Genomic DNA, 23681 nt, shown 5'->3' on the forward strand with positions numbered 1-23681 from the left:
TATTTATTTTGTCGAATAGATAAAATGTTGAAATAAATGTATTTATAACCATGTTTGGAATGTGGTAACTAATAAAAATAAATTCAAAAATTGTTGTTGTATACTTTGTATTCTAAACCTATCATGTCATACTTGAGGTTAGTATTTTGATTGAGTGTTAGCAGAAAATTATAATATGTCGACGTTAAGTTAGTAATTTCTTTCAAATCATATGAAACTCGATATTTTTAGTAATTAACGTAAATGAATTTAAGGTTTTTTCGTTATATTTTGTAAACGATTTTCTAGTTTTTTTTTTTTTTTTGGTTATCCATGCCGATTCTTCTTTATAAATAATTGCTTTGAATTTTGTCATTTAAGAGTATAGTTTTTGTGTTAATTATATAGTTTACTATATGGTGGGAAGGGTTAGAAAATTTGGAGTTGAGGGGCTGTTGCGTAATGAAGAAAAAGTTAAAGTCTTTCAACACTCTTTTTGAAATATCTATAAAGTCAAAAAGGCATTCAATTTTTAATATCTCGTCTTCACTTCAACATCAAACTCACAGTCGTTTCCCGGCGGAGTCGTGTTGATACTTGAAGCGGGACCGGGGTCGGGGTCGGGGCTGAGACTGTGACGGAGGCGGGAAAAACCAAAAACACTCTTAAAATATCTTTCCCCAATCTCCTTCAATGTCACAAAATTCCAAATCCCCCATTCAGGCACGTGAATTTCAACCTACCTTTCCCTGTTTCTGCCTCTGTTTGTGACGTTGTTGAAACTTGTTTGAAGTAATGAATCAAACTTTTGATTGACCTCTTTTCTGTTTTTTTTTTTTTTTTTTCAATCTCAGTATCGAGCTTTACTATCCAAATCCATGGCGTTTGAGTCACAGTCCCACAAAAAGGATTACTCCCCCGAGGTAAGCGGTGCTGGTGTTTTCGATGATGTTTATGCCATCCCGATGCTTCCCAAACAACAACTTGAAATCGATAGCAACGCGAAACCCCACTTCAATTTCCAGCTTCCGGATCCTAGGCTTGCCATTAAAGTGAGCTCCCTTTGTGTTTTTATCATTTGTGTTAATGTAATACATATCATCACTTAATGCAATCTTTCCAATAACCTTTCTAGCTTGAAACACCCATTTTGTTGCTCTTCACCTTCTCATTGAAATGTTCAATGCTTCTTCTCGCTACTTTGTTGTGTTTCAATGTCATTTTTATGCATTTCTGTGGTGGGTTATAATATTACTTCTTTGTTGTTGAAAGTCGACTTATTTGTTCTCCACATTGGAGCAATTGCTACTTAGAACAGAGCAACTGGGTGAAGTCGTCTGGCTTTCAAGTATCACTTGTTTTCCAATAACTTTAGATGGATTAAACCTATGATATTTTTGGGTTTGGCAATATTCTGGGTTCGGCCTTTCTATTGCATGCTCCTTTTTATGGGTATCCGATTTCTGTAACCTTTTTGCTCCATCAAATCATGTCCTTCCAGATGTACTAATGTATATTTTTCTCACAGAAACCGTGTTTTTTCATATCTAATTTGGGACTCTAATTTCTTAGACAATACTCGATGCAAAGAGAGCATACATTATTGGTAACTTCTAGTTTCTCCACAATGCAACAAATATCAAACTGCATATCGAGATTAATTTTTGTCACCAAGGCAAAAATAAAAGTAATTAATCATAACCTTTTATTGGTCATCATACGTCTAAACATGATTCAACACTCAGGATTTCTTTAGGACTAGAGAAGTTGCTGAGTTTGTTAGTGGGGCCATGGCAGGGGCTATGACAAAAGCTGTGCTTGCTCCTCTTGAAACAATCAGGTTGGCCTTTCCTGTAATTACTTTCATCTTTAGTTCCCTGAGTTTTTTTGTACATCATGTAATGGCTGATAATACCATGTCAACGTGTAATGGCTGATGATATTGCCAACTGTTCGGTTATTTGAGTTATCATTCAAGGCAGAAAAGCAAGGATAGCAGTTGTTTTAGGGATCAAACTATATTAACGTGTTTAGCTTTACTGGGGCAATGTATAATCTGGTGACTAGCGTGGATAAAATGTTAATTGAAGTTGTTTCTTGTATTTGGACATGAAAACTATTTTTAGGGTTCCGTATTCTCTTATTTTGGCTTGTAGAAACCTTCGATGTCATAATCTCTCTCTTCATATCTACATTTGTTAATCAGTTCATTTTGATAATATATCACGATTACTTCATGTAATAATTTGCAGGACGAGAATGGTTGTTGGTGTGGGATCAAAAGATATTGCCGGTAGTTTTATTGAGGTTATTGAGCAGCAAGGTTGGCAAGGTCTATGGACAGGAAATGCAATCAATATGGTTCGTATAATTCCTACGCAGGCAATTGAACTGGGAACCTTTGAGTGCGTAAAACGAGCAATGACATCATCACAGGAGAGGTGGAGTAAAACTGAAAAACCAAGCATACATTTTGGCCCTGTCAATTTACAATTTTCACTCTCCTGGATTTCTCCTGTCGCTGTAGCTGGTGCAGCTGCTGGTGTTGTTAGCACTCTTGCATGCCATCCTCTTGAAGTTTTAAAGGTATGGACGAGTGTCACATTTTCTTTTGGTAGTGTAAAGGCTTCAGATGTTGTAATAGTATTCATTTCATGTACAAAGGATTTTAACATATGCTACTTTAACCTTTCACGTGACCAAGATATTGACTGCTTCAGTGTGCCAGTTCATTAAGATCTTGCTCATATGTTTCTTCTATAGACTTTTGTTGCCCAACCTTCTTAATGAGAAATAATTCTCCCTGAAAGCTTCGAAAAATTATTCATTTTTAATCTTTTTTTTGGTTATGAAAAATGTTGTTTTCACTTACTTCATAAATGCAGGATCGCTTGACAGTTAGTCCTGAGGTTTATCCCAATTTAAGCGTTGCAGTTAACAAGATTTACAGAGATGGTGGCCTTGGTGCATTTTATGCGGGTATTTCACCTACACTTGTTGGAATGCTTCCATACAGTACAAGCTATTATTTCATGTACGAGACAATGAAGAAAACATACTGCCTAAAAAAGAAGAAGAATTCTCTAAACCGCATAGAGATGCTTCTGGTTGGAGCTCTTTCAGGTAAGTAATTTGACTTTACCTTAATGGTGAAATTGCTGTTTTAGAATAATTCATGAAAGAGCAAGCCATTTGATTCTATTATTTTTGTTTAAACTTGTGCTTCTATTTCAACTGTTATAGTCCCCCTATTGACCAAGGCAATTGAGAGGAGGTGTGGTTAACTGGAAATTTCTGTATATGTACATATGCTTTTTGTGATGGAATTGAATTTATGCCATGTTTATCACAGGAAAGTACAACAAATCAATGAATACCGAAAGTGGGCTTGATTATGTTTGTTGTTTGCATGTGTTCTTTGTGAACATTTTGAAATATATGGGACCACCTTCAAGTCTAATTAGTAAATGCAATTTGATTAAAGAGCGAAGGGTGATCAATTCGATTGTGTTTGAAAATTACATGGAAACCACTAACTAATACCGTTATTATTACCATCACAAAATTCTTTGACTGAATTTATTCTTTGATGTTAAGGTGATACACATGTTCTGTGATGTGTACTTATTTCATTTGGATGTGATGTGGATGCGTGTAGGTTTCACTGCAAGCACAATCAGTTTTCCATTGGAGGTGGCTAGAAAACGGCTGATGGTAGGAGCTCTACAAGGGAAATGTCCACCAAACATGGCAGCTGCAATTTCTGAAGTGATTCGAGAGGAAGGGCTTAAAGGACTCTACAGAGGATGGGGAGCTAGCTGTTTGAAAGTCATGCCTTCTTCTGGCATTACCTGGATGTTTTATGAGGCTTGGAAGGACATGCTTTTGGTCAACAGGAACCATCTATAACGTTTCTCAGCCCCTACAGTTTTTTTCAGAAAAATTTTCCCCTTTTATTTATTTTAAATGTTGAACCTGGACCCACTATGGTCTAATTTTAAATGCCTTTGGGTGGGTGTCAGTTGGTAATACAATATGAGTGGCTTGGGATGAGTGCACTATTATCTCGAGATCTTGAAGGTCTATGTTAAATGTTGAGTTAAATTTTGATGGTTTTAAAAAGTTTTAGAGCATAGTTCGTAATGTTTATACTATAAAAATAAAGTAAATTTGAAAGGGAAGTTTGCAGAAATAGAAAAAGAAAAATAAATTTATAGATGATCTATGTCGTTATATTTTCTAAATTGAAAAATTTTAAATTTAAAAAGAAATAATCATTTGATAACTCCCTAATATATTTAACTATTTATTGCGATATCGCGATATAAAGAAAAAGGTCATGTAATTTTTAAATGCATTAAAAGAAAGAAATGTATTAAAAGAAAACTTTCGAAGTCTAAAACTTTAGGTTGAAATTCTCTTTTTAAGTGTTACCTTCTCTTCTCTAATAGTTTAAATTTTAAGAATCTATAACTTTCAAAACTTACCTTTACAAATGAACCAATTAGTTTTTTTTTTTTTTTTCTTTTCCAAAATTTTCATTTTAAATACAACTTGAGATAAAAAAAAAAATTAAACTTGAAACCACTTAAAACTCGAAAAGATACTAATAATTTTAAACTCACATTAACAAATCCTACCTTTAAAAAAATCTATACGTTTGAATAATTTTTAAAGGTATTCTTAATGATAAGTTTGACTGAGTTGAAAAGAATTTAGGAGTTTACTTCAACTCAAATTACGAATTTCACACGATATTGGTCCAACCAAATTAATATATTTAAGTAATACTTACCAATTAGTTGCTAGCTCCTATGAGTCAAACAATAAGATCATCCTACCACAAATATAATTTATCGAAGAGCAGACCAAAAGGAATTGTACCCTAAAACTATTTTAATTGCTAAATCAGTTCCTTCGGCAACATAAATATATTATTGAGTAAACTAACAAATCACCAAAAAGGTGCACCTGAAAAATCTAACTATATCAGAACTGAACGTGATCCCCCCCCCCCCCCCCCCCCCCACCCACCTCCATGAAAGAATGAATAATCGTGATGGGAAGAGGAAACGTCTGCCCGTAGACTAAAGAATTCAAATGAGATGAAAAAAAAACGCTTCAAACTTTCTTCAGTCATGGATTCTTGGTTTAGAAGGGAATTTTCCAGCGTCGGTGGTTGCTCTATTCTTATAGTCGTTATATTTTTCTCCCTTGTGATCATTTGCCAACTTCTGCTTCCGCATTGTATCATCGGCATATCGACGCCAAAGTGCCTCCCTTTCCTTCCTTGGGACTTTACCATATCTGGGATCAGGCTTCAAAATTCGTTTAGCCATCGTCCATGAACTAAGGACCGTCTTTCCATCTTCCGATACCTGAGCAACTACTTCAGCTGTAAAGGCTTCAGATAATAGATTTCGGAACTCGTTAGCACACCGCTGCAGAAAAATTCAAACGAAAAGAATGAGTGAGTGAGGGAAAAGTTCTGGAAAATCATTATCCAGTTACACATGCTAAATCTTTTCCCATTCATTTTGTTTAAACATTTACGAAATTAGCTACAAAAATTGGGAATGAATGGTGGGTGTAGTGCAGAGCAAAACAGCAAGGGATCACCTATTTTCTCATAGGATCTACAGATAACTGTTTCCTCAATTATTTCCCAAGTACATTTGCTTTGGAATGGAGACTATACCATCTACTTTTATACCAGTTCGAATTAGAAGTTCAGAACCCATAACTATTTCCAAAATCTAGAAGCTTTTATTAGTATGCAAAATCATCAAGATAAGACGAGCAGATTCATAAACCTTCCACAATTCTATTGAGATTGAATGTATGTATCGTTACAAGCATCTGCTGAAAAGAGAAGCAAAGAATGTAGAATCCAATCGATGGAATAACGTGATAATAAAACATTTGGGACAGCAATAAGATAAGTATACAGTTTTCATAAAATTTAAATCCTAGTAGAGAACATATGAGCAGGAGATAGCGGGAAAAGATGAGAGAAACAAATATTAGATTTCCCTTCAACAGTATTTGTTCTATAAGTTGTACTACTGTCTTTGAGTTATAAAGATCTGCTCAATTTCAGACTATATACTTATTTTGAAAAATCAATAGTCCGCAAGTTGAAGAAGAATTACCTCTTGCAGCATCTTTACATGTTCTCTGAATAATTTTTCTGTCTCGGATGAATCTAAATCAGGATTGGATGCACGACCTTGTGGATCCTTCTCCAGTTTAACTTTTGACTCGGTCCAAGAGGCCTAAGCCAAAAAAAAAACAAAAAAAAAAAGAGTTCTATATTGCTGACACTGCAGAATAAAAAAAACTGGAACGTATTTGAGTACTTTCACCATCCACGGAACGTACTTGACTACTGTTCATTAGCAGGGAGGAATGATCGGATGTTTAATAGAAATAAATAGATCCAATAACTTATGCTTAACTTTATGGCAGACAAATTTCAGTTAAAATTATAATCATATTAAATGCTTTTAAGTTCACCAGCAAAAGACATCTCAATCACTACTAAATTCTGTCTGATCAAGCATATCACGCTCCATTTTTCTTAATCCATTTACCTGAGGATCTTTGATCGATTCAACAAGCAATGCTTGAAAAGATGCAACTGCCTCCTTTTTCCGTACTTTTAGGCGTACCCTTTCCATTTCTTGCTCTTCTCTTTCCTTCCTTTTCCGCCATTCTCTCTCCCTTTCCTTCAGTTTCTCCTGAAATAAGCATTTGAAATTTAGTATGAGCATTCAACATGGAAGTGTTGGTGCTTTATAGTACTACTAACAACCTAGCACTAGAGTGAACTTTCTTCACTAAAGTATGTCCAACCCCACTTGGCTAACAGAGCCAGATTCCTAGCTTTTAGGCCCCTAAAAGTTGAGGCCCCATCTGTAAGAGCCTCGAGACCAAATCCCATTTCACCAAGTGGTTAATTTTGCTTACCATACCGGATGATGTAAATAAATTCCTTGGAGAAAAGGATTTATTATGAAACTAAAGTAATGAACAATAAGAAGACAATATGCAATTTATAGAGAATCGAAAAACAAACTAATCCTAATCCTAATTAGTTAAGGAAACTGAAACTTATCTTCATTTGCAAAGAACTAATCATAATCCTAATCAATCATGGAGTTGACTAAGATACCCTAATTACCCAATCCCACTACATCATCTCATGGGGTTTCTGGTCTTTCACCATGAAAAAACAAACTTAAACTAAACCATGATAATGATCTTTACTAGATCATGACTAGTAAGGAGTTTAGTACAAAGAGAAGTAACCATAATAAAGAGAAGAGAAGGTATTGAAAGAATAGAATAAAAGCAACAAAATTAAGTTGGAAAGATAAAAGCTCTCCAATTTAAGTTGAAATCTTGGATTGTGTGGCTACCATATTTAAATGTAGATCAACAGCTAGGGAAAAAAATCATTTCTCGGAAAAGAAACAAGATGTTGGATTATATCGAAGGTCAACGTCAAAGAAGGAAGAATGAAAGCCCTAGACTAAAAAAACAACCCTTGACATGGACAAGGGCTCGTGGCCATTAACAAATAGTTGTGGCAATAAAAAGGCGAAGATGGTGAACATCTTAAAGAAGTTCCTTGTGCTTTGGCCATTAGGTGCCACTCATCAACCAGAGCGTCACCTATCACCTCTCAGCTCTTGCATCTATTGAACCTTGAAAACACTACCCCAAATAACCAATGATAAAAGCAGGTTCTTGTAACAAGGAATCAGAATTTCAAGTTAGCTTACCTGCTCCTCCTTTCTAGCTTTTGATTCACGCTGCTTTTCCTCCTCAGCAGCCTTAAGTTCAGATATATACTCATTGAATAACATCTCACGCTCCTCATGCTTAACAGATCTGTATCTTGGATCTTCCCGTAGACTGTCTTTTACCTATAACATGACAGACGGGGAGGAGGGGAAAATAGTTACACCTCTATCAGAATAATGTAGCGTTGTAGTCCAAAGTGTTTTCATGTTCATTACTATTTACGGCAAATGAATATCTAACTTTTCAAAGACTATAACCTCGCTTAATCTAACTGATTGGATCAGAAAAAGAATTACTTAAAATCTTTCATCAAGTTTATGGGTCCCAAAGCTGGTGCAGCATAGTTGAAATTTAATAAAACCTATGAATTTATCAGGTTTATTCTCTCTACAACCTTTTCTTACAATTCAAAAACCATTAGTATTTTGGATAGACAATCATATACTGTTCAGAAAATGAACTACCAATTAAGGATAGCATGGTGCACCCACCCTGAACCAACGGGAATTGACGTTGATATCTTCTCTCTCCTGCAGCATGGACTTGAAACTAGTGGTGGAAGCGGCCCATAAAGCTTGTGCCTTTTCAACGGCAGCCTTCTTCAGACAAAGGACCCTACAAGTTAAATAGAGATATCATCCCGCTAAAACCCAAGTCAATGAATTAAAGTTAAAAGGACAGATCAAACATAAATATGAGATTCTGGTTACTAGCCTACTACCTTGTTGACTCAAGTTGCTTTTTCAGAGGTTAGCAATAGTAAGCACTTTCTGTGTAGAAAACAGTTCATATTACATTTGGAAATGAATCCACCTAGAGTAAAACCATATCAGAAGAGGGCAGCCATATCAAAGGCATGACAGCAACCGAATTTTAAATTCCAAAAGGCATGATCACAAGACATAAAAATCATAAAGAATAAATGGCAATGTGGGGCATTTAAAATAAAAAGCTCCTAATACAATATGTAAAAAGGCCAAAGTTTCAATTTGCACAAAATAAATAATAAGTATGATCCAAACATTTGTTTGACTGTGATGTTGATCCTCACAGTCAAACCTGAGTTAATTAAATAAGAGGCATGTTAAACATAGATCTATTACAAAAGATTTAACTGCAATGAAGTTATTTTCAAGATAATCCAAACATATTTAACATCTGGAGCAGATGGGCACCGTCTTTTTAGTAAGTAATTCCTTTTGCGATGGGCTCATTTTACTTCGACTTACATATTAGCTTTAAGGGACTGGGCAATTGTGTTGCCTTTCCTTTTTGCTTCTAGTTGCTGATTTTCATTGATTCTTGAGCTTGGCCATTTGATTTAAAAGCACAAGACTGGTTTCCTCACGTTACTCTGTTAAACCTCAGAGAAAACTAGGCTTTTATTAGAATGTGAAAAAGATGTACTAGTGTTCTGTCCATCTTCACACACTTCGATTAGTGGGTGTCTTACTTATTTCTTCATTCTCTCAACATTGACCTGATTTGGATCCACCCCATTCATAAAGATTATACGGATATTCCTAAAGTCCACCCATCCTTCCCCGTCTTCTCCAGACGAGATAACAAGATTTTGGGGTTTCAAGGAAGCCTCTTTTCTTTGTAGTTTTTGGATCCAAACAAACCCCACATGTAATCCATTTGTATGGGGACTTTGAAGCTTGAAAAAGGTCATCCATGGAGTCTATCAACCACACTATCACAACTGTCAACTCCTGTGATGATATGATTCCAGAACTTTCACTACTCTTCACCTGTCAAATTCGCAGTAGAACATCTTTTTTTGCACTCTTATTGTTAGTGTGTGCATCAAAATCGTCAAGAGCTCTAACAATCTCCTACCTTGTCAACAAACCAAACTTTCACGGATGACCGGGTGAAGGAGGGTGAGCATGGTCAACAGAGCTTTTTCCATTAAATCAAGATTCTCAGATCAAGTAAGTTGGTAAGCTGCAAGTTGAGGGGCTGTTTATTTTAAAGTATGCACGGGAATATGATGTTTGTCAATAAGATGCTTAGGATTAAGATGTTCTATGTGATTTACCATGCACTTTCTCTATAGAAATTTCAGTGCTCAACTTTGACATCAAAATATCACCTAACAAAGCCATAATTTAACAGACTGAAGGAACAATTGCCAACCATGTTAATAAACTTTTTACATTCCAGATTTCATTTGTGCTTTCAAGATAGAGGATTTTGTTTAGCTCATTGTTATTGTTGTTTTTTATTTAGCTGTTGTTTGTATTTTTTTTTTTTTTTTTGCCTTTTTGCTCTATGTATAACTCTCTTGTATTTTGAGCGTTAGTCCCTCTTATAATTATTATTACTACTAAAGAGGCTTGTCTCTATTTCAAAAAAACTTTATAAACTTGAGGAGTGAATTACGAGATTAAAAATTCCAGAAGAAAGCACCAAAAAGAGTTGCAAATGTACTGGACAAGAAAAATGTTCTAGTTACTCAATAAATGGCACCTTTCGTTCAATAAATTCTCCCGATCCTTACGATCCAAAGCTTCAAACCGTGAGTCATTTCCCCATTTCTTTTTGAATGTTTGATAACTGGTTGTGTGATCGATATCCTAAAAATAAATAATAAATACAAATTGGTTAGAACTCAGAATTAAGGACATATTTGACTTTAGTTAGAGGGATTTTAAATTCTGACAAGAGAAACAAACTGAACTTATGTTTACGAAAAATAATAATAATCATAGCTTGCTCAAGAGGTTTTGAACTCAACCATCTCAATTCTAAGTTAATTCAAAAGACCGAACTACAAATATAGCAACATAAGACAGGGTAATCAATGTGGAAAGAGATAACCTCAGAGGCGCTATCTAGTAACTGTTTAAATCCCTCTATTGCAGCCTTTTGAGCAGCTCTCTTTTCCTTGCGTTCTTCCTCAGCACGGGTCTTAACATAGTGTTCAAACAAGGACCGCCTAGCTGAATAACTGGGAATAGCCTGTCATTGAATAAATACTTCTCAAAACAATTAACAATTTCTTCTCATAACAAGCTTACATTGAGATAAAAATGAAAGAAAACACAGGCATACAAAAAACCAGCCCCCAAGCGCAACTATAAGATAGAAGGTACTCCAACTATACAAAATAGAACCTATAGGATGGGTCAATGCTGAGAAGACATTGATTTTGAAGATAAATATTGTTCTCGGTTGGACCATTTTTTTTATAAGAAACAAATTTCATTGATTAGCTCGTCTCAAAACTTCTCTTCGGAGCTCTCCATTTCATCGTTTGGACGGTTTATTTCCACAGGAAGTCAATTGGAATTGGGAGCTTTCATATTTCCTGTGTAATCATTTTCTGTTTTTCTTTTGCTTTGAAATCAGTTTTCTGTTGTATCTTTGGGAATTATAAAATAAGAAACTAAAAAATAAAACCATGTTCTGGTCCCTAAAAAAATGAAAATCATAAAACAATTTAACCATCAAGACCACAGACACCGTCCCAAAAAATAATAATAATAATAAAATGTTGCACAGATAGATAGAAACAAGTACATCTTAACTCTTAAAAAGTAAAAGAATTTTTTGACCATCATAAAGAGACGAGGAATACAAAAGAACAAACTTGTTGGAAGCTATAACAGGAGAAAGTCATGCGTTAACCAAGAATTCAAATGTATTGAAGTAGTCTAGCATAGACAAACAAAATCAAACAAACCTGTATCAAGGGGTACCACTGGTAGCAGCCCCTTATTCCCGAACAAAGTAATTCAAATCTTTATACTCAACAAACCTTAAAACGGGGATCAAAAACTATCTTCGGCAATTCCTTGTCCCATTTAGAGAATGGTGCCACTCCTCGCTCCTTAAGCATTTCCTGCAATTGCAACATAATGAGCAACATCCACCAAAGGAACAAAAACTCCATCAAATATTATCGAACTGTTAAAAAGATTTTGATAATGATCCCAATAAAAGGGAAGTTAGATGATACCTTAAACTGGATAATTAATTGCTCATTAGTTGGCCCACTGTCTACATCCTCGGAGTCCGAGGAAGAGTCGGATACATTTCCATCAGCATTGGCATCTTTTGGCTTATCTTTGTTGTTCTCAGTCTGCAGTGCCTTGACTGTAGCATCAGCATCTCTAGGCAGATTTACATCTGATTGAGCTACTGTTGTCGCAGAAATAGGTGAGGAAGCCACCGGAGTTCCAGAGTCTTGCAATTTTTTCTTGATCAAATCCAAAGCAGAAGATGACCCTGGTATTCCTACTGTTCTAAGAGGTGTGGCTTCACGACCACCGGTATTAATGGCAGGAGTATTGATACTGCTAGAGGAAGTTCCTAGATCAGTCAATGCATTGTTATTTGGCAAAGGAGCTGAAAGTTCTTTTGTTTTTTCATCATTTTGTTGCCTCAATTCAGACACTTCATTTGGGATTTGCCAACTGCTAATCTGATTCAGAGAGAGAGTCAAATTGGCACAACTGAAAGATGAAAATTAAGTTCACGGCTGAAATTTACTACTGATCTAAATCAGAATAAGAACCTTACAATCCACAGCATTGCGTAAAAGACATAGAATCGATGTCGTGATTTTGAGGTTCATTTTTCGTCCAATGAGTTCATATAAACAAATTGACCTCAACCATCATGCTGTAGATCTATCCACTTTTTTTTCTTAATCAAGACAACAACTTTTGTTGAGAAATAAATGAAAGAATACACAGGCGTACAAAAAAAACCAGCTCACAAAAAAGAGCCTTGCTAAAAGAATGGACTCCAACTCAACAAAATAGAACCTATAGGCTAGTTATAAAAGGTCTTTGAAATCGAAACCCAAAAGAAATATGAAACCCAACCAGGGCCCACATTTCACTAGGATCCAAACACACAATTTCGAGTAGTTTTTAAGAACTAACAGCAGTGGACCATTTTATCACGATGCACAAATGGTTAAGAGGAGGGGAAATACATCCATACATTTAATTCAGACAGGAAAACTTCCAAACATATAAGAAAGCTCAATACAGAGTTCAGTTCCCTATGAGGTGGAAGGGGTGATTTTGAAGAGGGAGAAAAATAGCATACCTTCGTTTTGTTGTTGTAGTAGTACTTTTTACCATCACCCATAGTAACCAAAACCCAATCTGTACCAGACAAGTTTGACCTATAGACAATGGAACACAAGCATATTCAATAGCTAGAAAGACTAGAAACCCACAATTTGGCCTATATACATATGAGTGAAAAAATGTTTATCATTGTTATAACAAAAATAGACTAATGTTCCAAAATACAAAACCAGGAGTAACGAGAATAATAAAGCAATAATCAAATCAAAACATCGTAACTTAAGTAGATTATAAGGGAAACATAAAAGCATTCCAAATCCAATTAACATTAATATCCTAAATAGAAGTATCCCATGGAGCCTTTAGAAAAAGAACGCCAAGAAGCCTTGAGATGAGCTTTACCATATATTGATCACCTTCAAGATGATCATCCCATGATCTAAACCTCTGATGCATAGCTTAATCGACGAATCCAAAAATTTTGAGGGAAAATGATTTGGTTAAAACTAGTAAAAGTCAACATCTAGAAGGAAAAAAAATTAACCCAAAAGTTAAGCTAAAGCCAAAATGAAGAACTGGTATAAATTAAGAGAACACCTATAAAAAACACAACAATAATGGGTTGGCCTAGTGGTAAAAAGGGAGACATAGTCTCAATAACTAACTAAGAGGTCATGGATTCAATTCATGATGGACACCTACCTATGGATTAATTTCCTACAAGTTCCCTTGACACCAAAATGTTGTGAGGTTGAGTGGACTGTCCCGTGAGATTAGTCGAGGTGTGTGTAAGCTGGACCGAACACTCATGGATATAAAAGAAACACTCATAAAAATACCTTGACAGTTTGTATTAAGATATGATGATGGTGCTATGGGAGTGTCAACCTAGTTTAAATGTCCGAGTGCACCTTCTGATCCTTGGTTTTTGGGTTTTACTCATTGTATCTAAGTAATAGTCTCATTTTATTTAGTCAATGAAGAGGCATGCTTCCACTTCAAAAAAAAAAACACCCATAAAAGTGTGAGGATCAATAGAAATTCCTTAAATTTCAATTAGAAAAGCGGGGACAGCACCCACAGATGCCAAACAGTATCAAGTAAATGGTCCTTAACAAATGAATAAAAAGAAATGAAGAAAAATATGGTTCATATTCTCCTCCACACTTCAACAATTTTTGGTTTAGGAATAATAAACAAGAACTCCCAACAATCCTGAAATAAATGGGCATATAGGAAACTGAGCAAAGTCCTGCCATATTATTTTCGATTAAACAAATTAAAGACTGTTTAAAGGGATTGAAAGTTTTGTTTCTTATAAAATAAAATAAAATAATAATAATAATAATAATAATAATCCTTTAGAATATTTTTGGAATTATTTCAAATCTAACTTTAAACTTTGTGATGGTCCACCAAGGGGTTCTATAACTTCCCACTTTTGTATTGATCATCTAGCTTTCTCCCATCCACACACAATGGTTTATGTCATGGGTCAGAAGGTTCATTTGCAAACTTCCAAAACATCGGTTAAAAGTACTGTAGTCACCTGTGCAATCAGTCAAGATGTGTGCAAGTTGTCCCAAACCCTCACCCCTCATGATTACTTTAAAAAGTTGGTTGACAATTATTTAAAAAAGATTTGAAGACAGGACTTTTTTTTCAGATGTTTGGCACTAGAAAGGAAAAAAGAAATTTTTTTTTTTTGTTTGGATGGAAACAACTGCTTCCATTAAGAAATGATGAAAAGGGCATACAAAAATCAAGCCCTAAAAGAACTGCTAAAGAAAGGAGTACCAACTATGTAAAATGTTACCTAGGAAATAATTACAAAGTTTTCAAAACCAAAACCCAAAGAGAAACATGAAACCCACCATAGACCAATGTCACTAGAGATCCCGCACCTTAAATACTCAGTTGTTCCTCTCCCCCTAAAGGTCCCACAACAAAGCAAAAACCCCTGCAAAACATAAGATACTATCTTTTTCTTTGAAGAGCAGGTGTAGGAGGAGCTCCCTAATCGTTGCTCTAAGATCCCTGTGTCGAGCTATCACAATATCAAACTTCTGAAAGAAGCAATTCCATGCATGCCTTGCAAACTCACTTTTTGTTCCTTTTTAACTAAAGTTGGAAAAATCCTAAAAGATAAATAGGCGTCTTAAGGTGTTAAATATGTATATTTAGAAGGCAAAACAGAGCTTCTTTGGAGTTGTGTGACCAGGGTGTCATGGGGGTTCACTAAGGGAATCAACTGTGTTCTAAGACAAAAAGCAACGCATTTGATGATATTTTTTCTTTTTAATTCAACATGTACATCAAGTTATTTACTAACTTCCCAATCACATCTCCTATCCACACGATTGAAGTCAACGACATGGATAAAAGTTCCAACCTACCAAATTCCTCAATCCTAATTCTACTCCACCAACAATTTTCATTAGAGGATTTCTTTTTAGAGGAGTTCACTCCAGCGAAGTTTCGTCCAAGGACCTAGCAATTATCAACCTACCAAGCACCAAAGGGCATTTTGTAACTCTTACCTTCACACAACCCAACTGGCCGTTCATCGGTTCAATCGATTTAGTCGATTTTTGTTAAATGATATAATTATTAAATTTGCCTTCACCCATTAGCATAAATTTATTTAAGCTTTTGGGTTAATTGATGATGTAACATGGTATAAGAGTAAGTGGTCTAGGTAGGTCATGTGTGTTAATTCCTCCCCAATTAATATTGATTTCCACTTCCACTTGTTGGCTTTTTTCATATTGCAAGCTTAAAAATGAGGGGGGTTTATATTATGTAATATTAAATTTGTCTCCACTCATCAACTTAAGCTTGGCTTAGTTTTTGGGTCGACCGGTGATTTAACAAGTTTAGATGGATGGAACATGAAAGGTTGAACATGCAGTAGTACACATGCTTGACTAGACCACAGCATGTAAGGCTCCACGAAGAAATGCCACAATCATTGCCCTTTTACCAGCAAAGCCACATATATAGTCTTAAGCATCAAAATCCTAAACTTCCCTTAGTTACCAACCCTATGCCCACATGGGTATACTAAAACCAATTCCAAATATCTAAATCATCTCAAAGTCCAATCAAAAGTCTAATATACCTTCATTAGAAGCCATCAAGAGACAATACATTTCTACCAGAGACAACATCATCAACATAGAAATAGAGAAAGCCACAACAATATCTATCCTCATCAACAGATTGGGGATACGACCACAAAACAAGGATACCTCCTAAAGAACAACAAAATATAGGTCCCTCTACTCCAAGTATTTACATATAAAGGATCAAAGGAATTTCTTGATTTTAAACAGGTGGAAGCCCGAAACAAAGCATTATACATGACATATAAGTAACCCATTACAAAGACCTTGTCTAATTTTGATGCCGGAATACCGCCAAAACATAAATGGACCATCATAGAACAGTGCTGACAAGTTTTATGCATTGATATTTAGATCGTAACAATGCAGCCCATAAAATTACAGTCGTGTGGCATAACAAAGATCTCCAATACATGGCTGCAAAGCAGGTAGTTAATGCTGTTGTAGAAGTAGCTAATAAAATAAGTAAACATGCTTCAGTTTCATATGGACAATCGCATTTCCATTATGGTTAATAAGGCTACTTACATTGAAACTGATGTTGCCTGCGCCACGAGATTTTCAGCCTGCAACAAATTCAATTACATCAAATTTCCATATATGTATGCAGAAATATTAATGAATGAGATGCACCAAAATTGAAAGAATAAAAAAAAAAATCAATTCTACATAAACAAATAAAGAAGCCAGAATACGGTCATGACATTCCTACATTGTTTATAATAACCTGCATGCGAGCCTATCATAAAGTTAAATAATGAATCAGGATGATAACAAATGTTCATTTCAGCCAGTTACTCAGCCCGTGTTCCACCCAAAAAAAAAGAACTAACGGAGTGATGCTAAAGCAGAGAGGGGTAGGAAATAGGGAGAGATATTTACAGGTAAACAACAAGAAGGAAAAACAAAATTTATTTGCATTCGAAGCTATAGAGAACTTCCCGAAAAATACCTCCCCTCTGAAACCTGGAGGTTTTTCATAGGTAGATTCTCCGGTCAATGCATTGTAGTAATAAATTATTCCCGCCTCAGTCTTGTGGGCAGTCCAATCCTCCGAGTGCTTGTTTAAAGAGATGTTCTCAGAATGCCCTACAACTTGAGTGTGCTTCTGGCTATCTGTTAAATGATCAGACAAAGAATGTAGAACAAAAGCTTAGCGGCATATAAAAACAGAATTATAAATAGCTTTGCCATGATATAAAGATAATAATTTGACAGCCTACGGCATACCAAGTTCGGGATGATTTGAGTCTGTCTGAATCAATGAATTGCCAATAAGCTGATTTCCATGACCAGATGGCACAGGAATGGCAGATGCAACTTGAACAGGGGTAACACCGGGAGGTTGAGGATCCGGCAATGGAACAGAAGGAAGGGGCATTCCACGAGCAGGAAAAGGAAGAGGGCCATGATAAGAAGCAGAGTACGGTATAAAGGGAGGCCTGGGCATGGCTCCCAACTGAGGAGGCTGAAACCACATCGCATGAGGTGGAGAAACAACAGGTGTTAGAGAAGGATAGGAGCCACAAATTTGTGGACGAGCAGAAGGATGAATTGGGTTATGAATTGCATGCATATTGGGTCCCGGAATAGTAGAAGCAGAATCGGTTGGCGGAAACAAAACTGCCGGACCTGTGGACACAAGTGGCGTCGACGGTGACATTCCCGGTGGACCAGGAACCATCGGAGCTACAGGCGGTAGTTGGTGAATATGGAAAGATGGGGCAGGAGGAACCGGTGAAGTGGAAGGGATCAAATTAGGAATTGAAGAACCATTAGCAACCGAATTTGAAGTAGGAGGAGCAGGTAGTGACACAGATTGGGAGACAGTTGAAGCTGAAGACATGGTGAAATGAAACGCAGCTAACCAGCAACAGGCGGGACAACCTGCAACCACGAAGAAAACCCAGAAGCCATGTGTATGAAGTTCACGATCTACCTCCAATCTTTGCACGATTGTGCAATGGTTGTTCACCTGTTCGCGTTTTTGCAACGCCTGTTCGTGGTCGTCTTGTGAGAATTCCTTTGTTTTTCGTTTTCCTTATTTTTTTTCTTTCTGGCGATCTCGGGCCTGTGCGTTTCACGATGACCTAAAATTAGATCTAGTTCGGTCCGGTCGGTTAAAGTATAGAAAAGCTGGTCGGTTCATATATTGGTTGGGTTTTTCTAATGGTCCAACGAAATTAAATTTAGAGTTTAAAAAAAAATCGGATAATTATAATAGACAACAATTTTTAGAATAATTATTAAGTATGTAGTAATATTTTAAAAAAATCGAAAATATAACAAGGTTTATCGGTCATAGACTTTTATGATTGGTAGACTTTTATGGTTTATCAATGATAGATCGATATTTACTACATGTTCTATCAGTGATAGACTCATATTATTGACAGATTTTGCTATATTTGTAATTTTTTTAAAATGTTGCTATATACTTAGTTATTTTGAATATTATTGCTACATTTGCAACTATCCCAAAAATCAATAAACTTTGATATTTTGATTGCTTTAGTGTCATAACCCTTATTGTATGTGTCAAGCGTCAAAATATTTGCTCTATTTTCTCGATCTTGTTTCTTCTATCCTCTTTCTAGATTTCACTTTTCCATGGTTGTAATTTGCTTTTCCATGTTCCTAAATATTTGTTCCTCTTTCTTTTACGAATGTAAAAAATTAGCATTATGCAAACTTATACCACTTTTACTTCAATCAACATGCATCCTAAAAAAAATTATTTAATGTATTTTGAGTTAAATACAAAATAGAGAAACAACTTTAAATTGAGTCATGATTTTAAAGACAACCAATGTGATAAAAATATATACATACATGACCAAGATTGTATTGATTAAAATAGTTAATTTGTTGTTTATTTCTTATAGTAAAAGACTAACATTACATTTTTTTCTTCACATTTTTGTATCTTAATTCATTGTTTTGCTAATTTATACAAGAATGTTTTTCATCATTGAACTTTTTAAAATGACGTGGGAAGTCATTACAAGAGAATGAGATAAATTAAACTATTATTATATTAACATGGTAATTTAATTCATTTACTGTCACTATGTAAAATTTTCAACATATCTCATAGAAATAGTGTCTTCGTGATTCATTATGAGTCTCATTTCATGTTCTTTTACCAAATATCCATAAAAAATACTCATTTGAGTTTCATGGAATGTAATACTATATTATAGATTTAAGATGACGTTTCATCTAAGTGACTGTAAATAGAATAATCAATAACTATACCTCTCTACCTTTCCATCATTAAATGCAAGACATGATTCACAAAACTTTATAAAGTGTAGAAATTATTCTTGTCAAATTATTTATGAAGCGTAGAAATTATTCTTATTCTCTCTATTAATATATATCATATTCCCATAAGTCCACATGAATACTTGACCAAAAAGTCCACACCAGAAGTACATGAAAATAAATTAACGGACAGCATTTAAGTTTTTTTCACCATCGTCAAAGTTAACTTAACTCAACGATACTCGCACAACTCCATCTCTGGTGGTCGGAGTTTTAATCCCCCAGCCAATGTTGTATAAAATAATAATAAATAAACTCGTCCCCTTGTAAAGACAGAGAAAGGGGGTCAGAGTTGGTAACCGAAGAGTTGTCAGCTTATCTAAAGATGAATTGGGTACATTAAAACAAAAGGAATTCGAAAACCCCCCCAAATTCAGATTCATCTTAGTAGTAGGGTCCATTACCGTACTTATCTGCAGCCATAATCCAATTACATAAAACATAATCACAGATACAACAACTCTGTGATGCAGTGCAGCAGCAGAAAAAAAGTAATTAACAAGGGAAAAGAAGGGGAGACGGGTCTCTCCGCAATTTTCCATTAGACACATCTAACTTGTTCATTTTCTCCTCGCACCAAAGCAGCTGCTCTTTAGTAATCCTCGACATCTTAAGAAGCCTTGTTATGATCTTAATGTCCACAACTCCAAAAAGTAATTGCATGTCTTCGTACGTTTGAGGACACGTTTTCTGTTTCCACCCTTTACTTTTCTTCCTAACCTCTTTCAGCTTCGTTTTCTTCTGCAAACACTCGAATCCCTTTTATATTATTCTCCAAATTCAATTCTTGGATACATGATCATGTCATAGTCATTAAAATCCACTTATTTCTCTTACAGAGAATATAACTAGTGCCGATACATAATTAAATTATAGGCACTAAGTTGGTTTTTTGAAAATGGTATTTGCCTTCCTTATCAAAAGAAGAAAAAAAGAAAAAATAGGTATTTGTCTTGTAACCAATTTAGGTATGATTGAGTTGATATTGTCACATTTGACATTTCAACGAATTTAAGTACATTTGAATTTCATACCTTGTCAAGAGAAGATCGAACACGAGCAAACAGAGCAGCATCCTGGGTGTGGTTCCGAAATGATAAAGAAGCAGAATTTGAAGTTTTCTTCTCCATCTTCAGGAAGCGGTGGAAAGTAAAGATTGAAGCCTCAATAATGAACAGCAGGTCAGGAGCGAGGATGAGGGAATCAGATTCCTGTTCCTGAACCCCGTTTGGATCTGAAGCTGAACAAGAAACAAAAATAGAGTTGATCATATACAGGGTATCCTAAACAAATTCGGAGGGGTCTGTGTATTCACAATACCTTGTATGTTAGGAACATGCAACATTTTAGGAAAAGTTCGACGGGTTCGAGCATAAATTGTAGGCCTGAGAGCTTGTTGAAAGGGTTCATTTTCAATAAACCTTTGCAAGAGGACTTGAAATTGCTGAAAGAGCTGAGCAGTAAGATTATAATGAGTAGTAGAGTTTTGGGGTTGGCATGATATTAAGTGGTTAAGTTGAGTGTACTGACAGTGAAGGGCCTCCCAGGACAAGCAAATGTGAGCAACATACGCTATTTCTATGTGGTGATTGGAATCAATCGGAGTCAATAAAGGATCGAAATCCTCCATCTCGTCTTCAGGTTCTTCAATCCTCTTCAGAGAAAGACACCGAAGAGGAGATGCACTCTTTTTCGATGCAGATCTTTGGGAGGTTGATTCGGAACCTAAAACGTAATGACAATGGCAATGTAATGTAAGAGCAACCTAATTTCACTAGCTTAAAATAAATTCATTGATTTTGGGAACATACCAGATTCAATGCTCTTACGATCAAAGAAACGCATTCTCTCACAGTAATCATCATAAACAGCACCAAACCCTCCCCACCATTGTCGACCTTCTGCTTCCACGTCTCTCCACTCAGGCTCCCCTTCACCTACTTCTTCTTCTTCTCCTCCTTCAGTTTCTTCTTCTTCTTCCTCAGGAATCAAGACCATGAAACTGTTCCTCCTCAGCTCCTTCAGTCTCCTCTTTACCTCCTCCATTATGAAATCATCCTCGTCCTCTTCAGCTTCCACTTCTGCAATACTCTTAGGATCTGTGCCATCCTCTTCCTGGCATGCATAGGAAAAAATCAAATGCAGAATGAACTTGATAATCAGAATACTAGCAAGTGAAGATTAAGATAAGAAAAGGACAAAAACTCCATCTAGTTTTACCATCGTCAAAAAGAGTATGACACTGATCCTCAATAAAGGGGAAGTTAGATGATACCTTAAACTGGTTGATTAATTGCTCATTAGTTGGCCTGGTTTCTACATCTTCAGAGTCCAAAGAGGAATCGGATACATTTCCATCAGCATTAGCATATTTTGGTTTATCTTGGCTGTTTTCTATTTGCAGTGCCTTAAGTGCAACATCAACGTCTCTTTGTAGATTTAGATCTAATTGAGCTGTTGTTGGAGCTGAAATAGGTGAGGAAGCTACAGGAGTTCCAGTGTCTTGCAATTTCTTCTTGATCAAATTCAAAACAGAAGATGACCCTGATATTCCTACCATTCTAATGTGTGTGGCTTCACGACCCCCTCTGTTAGTGGCTGGAGTGTTGATAGTGATAGGAGAAGTTCCTAGGTCGGTCAATGCTTGATCATTTGGCCAAGGAGCCGAATGTTCTTTTGTTTTTCATCATTATGTTGGCTCAATTCAGTTACTTCATTTGGGATCTGCCAACTGCTTATCTGATTCAGAGTGAGAGTCAGGCCGGCACAATTGAAAAATAAAAATAAGATCACAGATAAATTTTACTATCGATCTAAATCAGTACGAGATTTATGTGATCTTGCGCGTGTACAAACAAAAAAGCTGTTGAGAACTAGCAAAAGCAGTGGACCATTCTCCCATGATAAACAAGCTGTTAACACAGCAGGAGCCATGCATCCATAAACTTATTTCAAACAAGAAACCTTTCAAACATATATCAAAGCTGAATCTGAGCTCCGTTGCCCTATCCGGGGGGAGGGGGGAGTATCATACCTGCGTCTTTTTGTTGTTGTGAAACTTTTTACCATCGCCCATAGAAACCAAAACGCAATCCTAACCTCAGAAGTTTGGGTCTACATTCAATACAACACGAGCATACGCAGTTGTTAGAAACCCATTTGGCATGATCTTTATTAGAGCTACTAAGAGTTAACATCTAGGAGAAAACAAAATTAGCCCAAAAGTTATGAGAACCCCAAAATGATAAACTAGTGTAAATTAAGGGAAGAAGACCCATAAAACTGCGATGATCTATAAAAATATCTTAAATCTAAATTAATAAACCAGTGAAAGCACCCAGAGATGCTAAACAGTATCAAGTACATGGTCCTAACAGGTGAAGGCAAATCAATGAATTAACATATGATTTATATTCTCCTCTGCACGTCAATAGTTTTTGGTTTACAAAGTAATAAACTTCAATCGATACTGAAATCAATGGGCAGGTAGGAAAATGAGCAAAATCCTGCGATATGGTTTTATTTCATTTAAACCAATGTGATATAGGTATCAGGGCTAAGAAATATTTAAAAAAAAAAAAAAACCCTAGTTTTAACTTAGAGCATCAAACCCTAGCTGCCTCACCTAGCCGGCGCCGATGGAAACCGACCGGAACCCTAGCTACTGTCTTTAACAGCACAGAACACCTCCGGCGTGTTTGTGGTCGAAGTATCTGTTCCCGCCCGTCAGATCACCCTTTAGTCCACCCCAACCGTCGACTTTGAAGTCCGTTTGTGGTTGTGTTTGCAGACATTGTTCGTTGGCTTCGATCGCGGTTGTTCGGCGGGATCGTGGCAAAAGATCTGTGTGTTTGCGAGAGGATGGAGATGAAAATGGGAAGAGAGTGGAGCGAGGGAGTGAGGGAGTAGAAGTGTACGACTGAAAGAGACAAACTATATATATATTAACTTTATTGCAATGCTTTTATTATTAAATAAATTAAAAGGGCAAAAGTGAAAATGTTACCGCCATTCTATTGTCTTTGGAGAGGCGGAATATAATAATAAAAATTAGTTTATTTTTATTGTTTATATTATATATAATAAATAAATAAACGTTCATTATTCACCCGTGTTCGAATTGTTATGTGTCACTCTCTCGTTCAACTCTTATCTCACATATTTTGAGATTCTAATCGATCGATACCGATCAAATTGTCTATAAATAGTAGCATTGATGGATTGATAACATACAATACACGGTTAAGAGAAATTCATACAATTTGCAGATAACAGATAAATATGAAAATTTAAATCTTTTATAAAAAAATTACTTCGTATGACAATAAAATTTAGAAAAAAACCCGTTAATAACACATATTTTTTATATATTACGAATATGACAAATATT

General features: G+C 35.8%; 3 protein-coding genes across 4 annotated transcripts; 1 reads left to right on the plus strand and 2 right to left on the minus strand.

Moving 5' to 3' along the window:
- Positions 1–375: 375 nt before the first annotated feature.
- Positions 376–4101, plus strand: LOC103500613 (probable mitochondrial adenine nucleotide transporter BTL1). 2 transcript variants are annotated; one of them, XM_008463973.3, is made up of 6 exons: positions 376–702; positions 834–1031; positions 1725–1819; positions 2232–2565; positions 2865–3102; positions 3638–4101. In XM_008463973.3, the coding sequence occupies exons 1-6, from the start codon at positions 673–675 to the stop codon at positions 3886–3888; spliced, it is 1146 nt and encodes a 381-aa protein (XP_008462195.1). In that variant the 5' UTR covers positions 376–672; the 3' UTR covers positions 3889–4101. The 2 variants fall into 2 exon arrangements, with proteins under 2 accessions (XP_008462195.1, XP_008462196.1); XM_008463974.3 differs by lacking the exon at positions 1725–1819 and having other exon boundaries at positions 525–702.
- A 756-nt stretch (positions 4102–4857) lies between these two features.
- On the minus strand, positions 4858–18046 carry LOC103500614 (pre-mRNA-processing protein 40C). Its single transcript, XM_008463975.3, has 13 exons — positions 17195–18046; positions 16917–17080; positions 16493–16530; positions 12856–12934; positions 11756–12220; positions 11555–11638; positions 10615–10755; positions 10264–10370; positions 8280–8403; positions 7767–7910; positions 6573–6719; positions 6132–6254; positions 4858–5420 (listed from the first exon to the last, which is right to left on the minus strand). The coding sequence occupies exons 1-13, from the start codon at positions 17808–17810 to the stop codon at positions 5112–5114; spliced, it is 2541 nt and encodes an 846-aa protein (XP_008462197.1). The 5' UTR covers positions 17811–18046; the 3' UTR covers positions 4858–5111.
- Positions 18047–19645: 1599 nt separating this feature from the next.
- LOC103500615 (uncharacterized) lies at positions 19646–23219 on the minus strand. Its single transcript, XM_008463978.3, has 7 exons — positions 22917–23219; positions 22326–22405; positions 21567–22030; positions 21103–21406; positions 20612–21016; positions 20326–20531; positions 19646–20032 (listed from the first exon to the last, which is right to left on the minus strand). The coding sequence occupies exons 3-7, from the start codon at positions 21849–21851 to the stop codon at positions 19787–19789; spliced, it is 1446 nt and encodes a 481-aa protein (XP_008462200.2). The 5' UTR covers positions 21852–22030; positions 22326–22405; positions 22917–23219; the 3' UTR covers positions 19646–19786.
- Between the last annotated feature and the right edge of the window lie 462 nt (positions 23220–23681).

This window comes from Cucumis melo, chromosome 1 (assembly GCF_025177605.1).
Source record: "Cucumis melo cultivar AY chromosome 1, USDA_Cmelo_AY_1.0, whole genome shotgun sequence".
Classification (NCBI taxonomy): Eukaryota; Viridiplantae; Streptophyta; class Magnoliopsida; order Cucurbitales; family Cucurbitaceae; genus Cucumis; species Cucumis melo.

Excerpts from the sequence above, each read along its gene's own strand:
- LOC103500613 (XM_008463973.3), top strand. The coding sequence starts at position 673 with ATGTCACAAAATTCCAAATCCCCCATTCAG. Across the intron at positions 703-833 it reads ATTCCAAATCCCCCATTCAG|TATCGAGCTTTACTATCCAA; the intron begins GCACGTGAATTT and ends TTTCAATCTCAG. Across the intron at positions 1,820-2,231 it reads GCTCCTCTTGAAACAATCAG|GACGAGAATGGTTGTTGGTG; the intron begins GTTGGCCTTTCC and ends AATAATTTGCAG.
- LOC103500614 (XM_008463975.3), bottom strand. The coding sequence starts at position 17,810 with ATGTCTTCAGCTTCAACTGTCTCCCAATCTGTGTCACTACCTGCTCCT. Across the intron at positions 11,639-11,755 it reads AATTAATTATCCAGTTTAAG|GAAATGCTTAAGGAGCGAGG; the intron begins GTATCATCTAAC and ends TTGCAATTGCAG. Across the intron at positions 7,911-8,279 it reads TCAATTCCCGTTGGTTCAGG|GTAAAAGACAGTCTACGGGA; the intron begins GTGGGTGCACCA and ends GTCATGTTATAG.
- LOC103500615 (XM_008463978.3), bottom strand. The coding sequence starts at position 21,851 with ATGGTAGGAATATCAGGGTCATCTTCTGTTTTGAATTTGATCAAGAAG. Across the intron at positions 21,407-21,566 it reads AATTAATCAACCAGTTTAAG|GAAGAGGATGGCACAGATCC; the intron begins GTATCATCTAAC and ends TATGCATGCCAG. Across the intron at positions 20,532-20,611 it reads GCATGTTCCTAACATACAAG|CTTCAGATCCAAACGGGGTT; the intron begins GTATTGTGAATA and ends TTTCTTGTTCAG.